Source organism: Neopsephotus bourkii, unplaced genomic scaffold (genome assembly GCF_033783945.1).
Source record: "Neopsephotus bourkii isolate Nb327-2 ecotype Australia unplaced genomic scaffold, CSIRO-AGI_Nbou_v1 NB_107, whole genome shotgun sequence".
Lineage (NCBI taxonomy): Eukaryota > Metazoa > Chordata > Aves > Psittaciformes > Psittacidae > Neopsephotus > Neopsephotus bourkii.
In genome coordinates this window covers 15,544,500-15,553,164 of record NW_026900624.1, presented here as the reverse complement: position 1 = coordinate 15,553,164, position 8,665 = coordinate 15,544,500, and the positions used below count along the sequence as shown (strand labels likewise).

The 8,665-nt window shown below is 53.3% G+C and overlaps 1 protein-coding gene across 2 annotated transcripts in view; it reads right to left on the bottom strand.

Annotated features, from left to right (window-relative positions):
• MRTFA (myocardin related transcription factor A) overlaps positions 1-8,665 on the bottom strand; it is a 47,260-nt gene continuing 38,595 nt past the window's right edge. For both annotated transcript variants that reach the window (XM_061364253.1, XM_061364258.1), the window contains exons 10-14: positions 7,466-8,581; positions 6,191-6,322; positions 3,715-3,888; positions 3,251-3,311; positions 1-2,796 (exon numbers count right to left, since the gene is read on the bottom strand). In XM_061364253.1, coding sequence (XP_061220237.1) covers positions 2,297-2,796; positions 3,251-3,311; positions 3,715-3,888; positions 6,191-6,322; positions 7,466-8,581 — 1,983 coding nt within the window. In that variant the 3' untranslated portion in view covers positions 1-2,296. The remainder of the gene's footprint in view (positions 2,797-3,250; positions 3,312-3,714; positions 3,889-6,190; positions 6,323-7,465; positions 8,582-8,665) is intronic.

Sequence of the window (8,665 nt, the reverse complement as noted above, 5' to 3'; positions counted from 1 at the left end):
GCTGGGTGGTGGGGGGGCTGTGGCTCACTGTGGGCTACAGAAGCAGCTGATTTCGCATGAGTTCGTAGCCTCCCTTTTCCCCCTTAGCATTTGAAAGAGTCCTCCCACTACTTTCCTCCTTAAGCAACCGATTACCTCCTTCGCTCACCTGGAACCAGGGCTGGGCAGATGCCCTGGGGAAAGCTCTGTAAGGCAATTGCCAATGCACCTACTGCTCCCAGGGAACACCAGAAGAGAACTGAGGGAAGGCTCAGAGAGGGCTCAAGGGGGTGTCCACCAGTCCCAGTTATTCTGTCTTTAGGACATGACACTGTAGCTTGGACAAAAGAAAGCAGGCAGTGTTCCCCGGACAGAGGGAGGCAGATAAGAGGCTCTGCCTTGCTTACAGCTGGGGAGAGAAGGGAGCAGAGGGGGGCAGAAAGGAAGGAAGCTGCCATCAGGCTCCCCCTGCAAATGATTAAGAAAGTGGCTCCCCATGCAGTTAACAAGCAAATAGGGCTCAGGAAAGCAGGAGTTTCTCCCAGGCAAGGCCTCCCCCTAAGAAGAGTGCCAGGTACCAAAGGTGCAAGGGTGCAGCATGTGCCTGCTCACACCTACTCCTCCACAGCAGGGAAAGGTGGGGACAGTCAGCATCCTCAAGGACACATTAAAAAGGATGGCAGTTTATCCTTCCATTGCCTGAGCAGGGTCAGCAACTTAGGCTGTATGATTTCAATAGCCACCACCTCCAGCTTCACCCTCCCCAGCTCCCCCAGCCTGGGCCCAGCTCAGGGCCCAAGCAGGGACAGCTGCCTGGTGAGGCAAAGCTAGGCTCTGTCTCCCCTGGTGAACGTGGCAGTGAGTTATTCCTAACCAACACAGGAATTCCAAAGGGACAGGTGTAACAGCATGAGAGAGAGCCAGAGGTCTGGGTTTCCAATGCAAAATCCTGCACAAGGACTAGCATCACCATGGCTCTGGACACTCTGGAGTACTCAGCTGCCCTCACGGCAGTCGGCAGCTGCCCTGAGGCACCAGCCCAGGGCCCTCCATGGCAGCAGCTCACAGTAAACAGCCATTTGCTCTTGCCTTTTCCCCTCTGTGGGGCTGGAGGGAAGGAACAGCAGAGGTCAGCTGCCCGTTACCTGCTCCCACTTCTCCCCCAAAAGGGGCCCTCACAGTTGCACCACTAAGCCAGGACTCTCATGCCACACAACAGCCCTTTTGCAGCACCACTTTCCCTTCCTTGTCCATCAGGGCTGACATCCCCAGCTGTCTCTTTCCACTGGGGCACCTGCTGTAGGGAGGGAACAGCACAACTGAAGGCAGGAGAGATTGCACATGGCCCCTAATGATATGTTGCTCGTTGCCAGCTGTGCCCCATGCACCACAACAGGATACTGGGATGCTTTTTTGTCCCTAACCCCCACCATGAGTGCTGTGGACGCTAGGGGTAGCAGGGTGCCTGTAGACTGTGCACAGCCAGAGGTCTGGGGCAGCAAAGGACAGATTTAATATGTAAGGACCTGGATTTTAGCACCTTAAAAATCTGCTTTGCAGCCCAAAGCGAGTGAAGCAAGCAGGTGTGCCTCTGCCAAGCTCAGCAGGGTTTGGGAAACCAGCTCAGACACTACCAGGTTGTTGTGGAACCCCAGTTCCCTTTGGCTACATTTGGAAAAGGTGCCTGTTCTGCCCAGCTCCTCACAGCCCCGCGGCAGATCAGACCCTCCCTGACAGCCAGCCAGTGGTGCAGAGGGCAGCCACTGCAGCCAGCACTCCTGCCTTTGTGTCCTGTTCCAGAGGTAGAATCCCCTTCTGCAACCGTTAAACCCACCGTGCAGGGGCAGCACAACCCCCTTTATCTGCCCATCCAGCAAGGTGAGGGGTGCTTGCTTCTGGAAACAGCTCATCTTGGTCATGCCCTGTCCCGCTGCAAGGTGTGAGGGAATGCTTGCCCAGCAACACTGGGCTCCATGTGCTGCCATCACTGTTCCTGCCTGGAGGAAGAGGGGCTGCCGGCTCCCTTCTCACCCCGGCTGTGTCAGGCTGCACAGAGCAGGTAGGAGGCCACCAGCCCCACAGCTCCTACAGCCTCTTCTGCCCCCAGCAGCCGCTGTCCCTACTCTGGTCTGGCTGTGACTTGAGCAGCAGATTTGTCTTTGCCACCATTGATGGCTCCGTGCAGGAAGGACACTGTTGGGGGAGGAGTACAAATACTCGGAGCTCATCTCTTTTTTTTCTTTTTGGTTGAGAGGCCTCTTCCCCCTGCATGCCCCTGCCCTCCCATTCCCATTCCCTTCAGTCTCTGCTCACACAGTTACAGGCAAGAATCCCAGTGCAGCTGCAGATCGTGTCCATCAAGGAAGTCTGTGGAAAAGAGACTGGGAGCCGCAGTGCTAAGGGGAGCCAGGCTCATGACGGGCCCCCCTGGCAATTCCAGCCAGTCCATGCTGTCCAAATTAGCCTCAGCCAGGTCCAGGGCTATGCCCCCAGATGGCTCGTGAGCAAAGTGCAATTCTGAGGTGTCCATAGGTGAAGGCGGGTGGTCCAGGATGGCCGAGCTGCTCAGCATCTCACTGTGGAGGTCATCAATCAGGGACAGGGGCTCCGGCCCATCGTGGCCTGCTGTCAGCAGTGGGAGGCCGGTGCTGCTCTCCAGGAAGTCCTCCAGCCGGCCCACAGGCACCGGCTGCCCCAGGGACACTGGCACCGCCAGCTCTGAGGAATGGTGGCTGCTGGGTGGTGGGGAGCAGGCTGGAGCCACCGGTGGGTCTTTCCCAGCGGGGGATGACTGATCCTTGAAGTCAGCAGAAATCTCTACAGGAAACAAACAGGCAGGCTGGGGTGAGGAAAAGCCTGGCCAAACACCAGAAGGATCAGTCCCTCCCTCCCTTCTTCCCTTCCACCGACCACAGCAACAGGGACCTCCCAGACTGAGCCATCACTGACCACCAACTGCAGTAAGGAAACTCCTCCTGTACCCAAGCTTGGCTTGCTATGGGGAGTTTTCAGCCTGCCTTCGGGGAATTCAAGCTCTGTCCAGTACCGCAGAAGAGATGTGCCCAGATCTGATGTAGAAGAGCCATTGAGCAGCTTTATATCATACCAATGCCTGACTGACATTTCCCTCAGTGCCTTACTGACGGACAGTGCTGAAGGCACTGGCAAGGACACAACAGCAAAGACCTAGGTCATGACAGACTCCCCTCAGTGCTCTATAATCCCCAGGCTCAAACGCAGTCTCTGGGAAATGCTGGCTTTGCCTTCTTACCTCCACTTTCAATGAGAATGTCGAACAGGTCATCCATCTGCTGGCTGGAACAGCCGTTCTCCTGGGGAGAGCGAGTGCAGGGTTAGCTTCCTATTTACCAGGGGAGCTTCCACCTCCTGCAACACCCTCAGCTGCTGGCTCTCCTCCCTCACCACGAGATGGGTCTGTTAGCTAATAAGAATCAGCACATGGAGGCACCACCATAATCCTCTGTAGCCTCAGGCTGTTTCTGGATGGGAAGGTAAAGTCAGCATCTGCTGTACTACCACTCACCAGACAGTGAGTGGCTGGGGAACTACCTACGGTTTAGGGTCTGCCCCAAACCCTTCAGAAGGAACTCAGCTAGGAACCTGCAGTTGTGTCTCCATTCTCTGTCACTGGCCCAGATCAGGAATCTAAGCAGATTCACAACAGCAATGTTTCACCTGCTCTCCAAAGAAACCAAGGAGAAGAACTGCTCTGACCTGGGATTTTGGCTGTTGTTTCATGGCCTCCTCGTAGCCTGGTGGCTCTTTCATTGGGACCGAGGGAACAGAGAGAGGAGATGGAGAAGTTCCAAAAAGCGACGTGTGCTGTTGCTGCTCCAGGTCCATCTGGGATGGAGAAAGGGCAACAGGAGAGCCGGGCTGTGATGAGGCCTGTTTAGAAAGAAGGCAGAGGGAGAGATCAGGGGAAAGACCACACCAGCTCCTGTCTCACAGCTGCTTTGATAGACTATCATCCTTTCTCTTGGTGAGTGCTGCCAAGAGGTCTGCACTGCTCTGCTCTGCTCTGCACCGAGCAGTGTGGCTTCTTCTGTGTACTCTATGCACTATGGCTGCAGGGGTGGAAGACAGATTTCCCCTCCAACTCACAGCTGGAAATCTTTTGCTGAGGTTTCTAACGCTAACGCAATGCCACAAACCGCCACGGGGCTGCTCCTGGATGGGGAAAGCCTCATCTGTCCAAGTGGGGAATTCCTCTAGCACTTTGGAGAGAGAGGGCACTTCCCCTTTTGTGTTCAGCCTACTCTGCACAATATATCCAGGACTCCTTTTACCCACCTCCTCCTGCAGTGCCTGCTTTGGGGGCACAAGCCAGCTTCACTAGCAGCCAAGTTTCACAGCCTGATGGTGGGTGGAGGGCCCCAGAGCACTCAGCAGCACCAGGGACCTCCAAAGGAAACCCCAAGTGTTGCAGGAAGTGGTGCTCGTGACTCAGCTTTACCAGATGAATCAGCACACAACTGCCCATAAGAAAAGTTAAAACAGGGATCAGGTCTTTGCCTCTACAGCAGCTATGTGTGATCCGCAGTGAAGCTTGCTCCCTGGAGAGTGATCCCCAGGTATTAGATGAACGCCAGTTCCAACACTCATACATGTTAATGCTCTTCCCCCTCCTGTTTTCCCTGGAAAGCTGATCATCTGTTCCGTGATCTGCAGGTAGAGGAGTGACCGCAAGCCCTGGCTGGTAGAGCTGTTCTGGGGTCTGCTCTCTTCCTGGGAGGGGCTGGAAGCTGGTGTTGTGGCACAGGCCCCTGGAACGTGCTGGGAGGGTAACTTTTTCCACACACACTCCTTTGCCAGGAGCACCAATTTTCAGGGACCGTTTGTGGAAACCACTGGGGAAGAAGGGCTGTTGGTTTGGAGGTGCTGAGAAAGACAGTATGAATATGGTGTGAGACGGCTGCCCTGTGACCACCTGCAGGCCTGACTTCTGACCCTGCAGGGAGGCAAAAGGATTAGGAGAGTGCCACTGATCACCTTTGCATCTCCTCAAAGGTCTCAAAGCAAACCAAGGCACTGGCTCTTTGCAAAGTGGATATCCCACTCTAACCACACTAGAAACTACTCCTGTCATAGAATGGTTTGGGTTGGAAAGGACCTTAAGATCATCTAGTTCCAACGAGCCTGCCATCTGCAGGGACACCTCATAGTATACCATGTTACCCAAGGCTCTGTCCAACCTGGCCTTGAACACTACCAGGAATGGAGCATTCACAACTTCTGTGGAGAACATGTTCCAGTGCCTCACCACCCTCACAGTAAATAACTTCTTCCTTATATCTAACCTGAACTTCCCGTTTTAGTTGTCATATTCTTTCCAAGATCTGACACAGAAATGATCCTAACAAGCTCTAAAAACTGTTCATAATATTTCTGTATTTTGATTACATGTTACAGAGACAGCTAAATCGGCTAGAAAGGGAGGAGATGCACAACCATCCCCTGGAGAAGGGATAAAGCCAGAAGTGCTCTCTTTCCTGAACTAGCATTGCACTTCACAAAGAGATGATTAACAGATGTGCTCAAGGTACATACAGGAATGGAAACCACAGCATGTTCATCAATACCAGAGAGTAATAGGTCCCATCCTTTCATCCCTGTCAAAGCTCAGATGTCACCTTCAGCAGCAGACATACTGCCCACACCACCCTCTATGTAATCACCTTTTCAGTTCAGTAGCAGTCCTCAAGAAGAAGGAACACCACTGTGAACCAATTCTGGCCTCTCACCATTTTTAACTGATAGACAATGCTCGTTTGAAACACCAGCTGGTATTCTGCCCAAATGTAAGACCAAAGGGCAGAAGCTAGGAAATTGTCACAGTTTAGCCCAAAGCTCTTTGCTGTAAAGCCTCCACAACTCTTCCAAGCATCCCCATGGACACTCAGTGTTCCTGAAACCTCATGTCTGAGGAGCAATCTCCCTTACAGCTAGTGCGGGAGGAGGAGGGTGAATGGAGAGGCTGTGCCAGACACCCTTTCTGCTGCCATGTTCAAACTCAAAACCAAACACCTCATGCAGCTGCAAGCTGTGGCAGAAGCTGCTGTGAGATCTCACCTGCTGTGATGATGGTATCTGACCAGGATTGTGCACGTGTTCCCTTCCCGGCACTGCTACAAACCCTGGCAGCAGGCAAAGAAAAACAAGGCAGAAAAGGGAGCAAGGAGTGAGCTACCTTTCTGACAGGCTGGTTTAGTCCTCTGGGCTGCTGTGGCTGCTTCTGCTGCTGTGTGGGCTGCTGAGGGGTGCTCGCAGGTAGCTGACACGGTGGTTGGCTGGAAGTTTTAGCGGGCGATGATTGTACTTTCTGGAAAAAAAGGGTATCCATGAGAAGGGTATCCATTCCCCGACACAACGTGGAGCAATGCTTGTGTTTCTCAAAGGATTTATGAAGTTTGGTTTTCCCCCACTCGCTATTCTTTAGGGAATTCAGTGATTCGTTCTGTTCCACCAAGCAGAGAAATCAGACTGGGATGGGATTCAGAGTCCCAGAAGAGGAGGTAGCACCAGTCTAAATCCCTGGGCTCCCCATGACATCCCTTGAGGGCTAGCAGACCTGACACAGGACCTGGGCCCTTCTGGAGGAGTGGCTGGAGTTCAGGTGAGATACCCCAGGGTATCAAGAGTGACACTGGATGCTGGTATTTAGACAGCTGCCAGCTACACAGCAAATGCTTACTGCCTGTCCCTGGTGGCAGACACTGCCACTTGCTCTTGCAGAAGGTGCAAGAAATGTAGCAGCACAGAATGGAAATCATCTCTGCCATGAAAGATGCTGGGGGTTGACTTATGCCATAAAACCTAAGCATATTTATTCCTTCCTGGAAGAAATGCTGGGAACAATTCTGGTAAGTGCTGAGCTCATGCCAGCCAGGGAATAGTAGATCATCTCTGATGAAAGACTCTGTTAACACTGAAATACTGACATGCATTAAAACAAAGAGCAGTCAAAAAGCAAACAAACAGACTGCTCCCAGGGTCTGGTTTCAGCTTTCAGTAGATAAGGTGACCTATCTATCATTCTGACTACACTCTCCAGTAAAGGACAAGAGGTGAAATACACTCTGCTTTCTTTACTACCACAGGCATAGTTGTTCTGCCACACTAGTGAAATGTGGCAGCAAACCCTTGTCCTCCAAGCTTGAGATCCTGCCTGACAAAAGGCAGAAGAGTTTGTGTTTGGAAGAATGCTGAACAGCCTGTCATGCACACAGTCCTGCATTGCTGTACACAGTTCATCACTGTCAAATTCCAGGCTTTCTGCTGAAGATCTGCTTACACTGCTTTGTTTTACAAAGCCATGATCTACCAGCAACTCAGCCATTTTAGTACTTACTGCACTGAATTTCCACCATATTAAGTCACCCTATGCTTGACTTAACCAGGATCAGGAAGAGGGAGAGACGAACCCAACTGCCTGCAGCAGGGATGTGATCTAACCCTTGCCCACCTGCAAGGTCGGGCAGCTACTCCCTGCCTTCCCGTGGGGCGAGAGGCCCTGCCTCTCGGTGCTCTGCTTGGTCACGGTGAGGACGATGTGGGTCCCTGTGGAGTCGGTAATGAGGGTGGGGGGTGGACTGCCCTTGATGAGGTCGCTGAGGGAGCTCCCTTGCTGGCCAAGGAAAAGCCGAGGGCTGTGGGACTGGCACGGTGGCTCTGCTTCTGCAGCTGGCATCTCCTGCTTCACCATCACGGCTTTCTTTGGCACTGGGCTTGGATTTGAAGTGTCCATTTGGCTAGCGGTTGGTGCAGGGCTGAATTGGTCTGTTTGGCCACTGGATTGCTTTGCAGACTGGCAACTCAGGAAGCCGTTTTCACTCTTGACCTGAATGCCAAATGCTACTGGGTTGGAGGCAAGGGCTGTTCCTTCTCCTGCAGTCGCTGGGGCCGGTAGTGACTGCTGAGAGCGCTTCTCCTGCTCTAGCTGTAGTCTAAGCATCTCAACCAGCTGCTGCTTCTGCTTCAGCATGCGGGTGAGTTCCTCGATCTGCTTGTCCTTCTCCTGCAGCATCTGGTCTTTGTCCCTAACTTCTGCATCTTTGCTGTTACCAGTGCTACACCGCTCCGACCTGGATGCTGCATTTACACTGCAGGAGGCAGACTTGGAGCTTTCTTCCTTCACCAGGAACTGCACTGGAGATGCCTGCAAGGTGAGCTGGGTCAGGGGTGAGGTCACCATCTCTCCAAAGGTGTCTCCGGTGGCTGAGTTCTCATCCCCTGTGCTCATCTGCGAGCGCTCAGAAGGAGTTGGAGAAACAGGAGGAGTCGAGCCTGTGCTGCCAAACTTCATCACGCCGCCACCGGTGACTGTGGCCACAACTACTTCTGCTGGTGCAATGCCAGTGGTGACCAGGGCTGGCCCTGTGCTCAGCCTGGCAGCTGGGAAGGCTACCACCACTTCGGCAGCTTTTGGGAGCATGGCTGCTGTGCTGGGCTTGGGAGTGGGGGTTGTTTGGCCAGCTGCACCGTTCTGCTCCTGGTAAGCTCTGAGACGCTCAATCAGGTCCGTCTTTGTGCCTGAAACAGGCAAGGCCCTCAACTTCAGCTCTTGCTTCAGCTCTGCTACCTGAATCAGGGCAAAAAGGGGAGCAATATTAAGAGAACATACACTCTATCCAGAACAACTCTTAACAGTTACCAGAGCCACGAG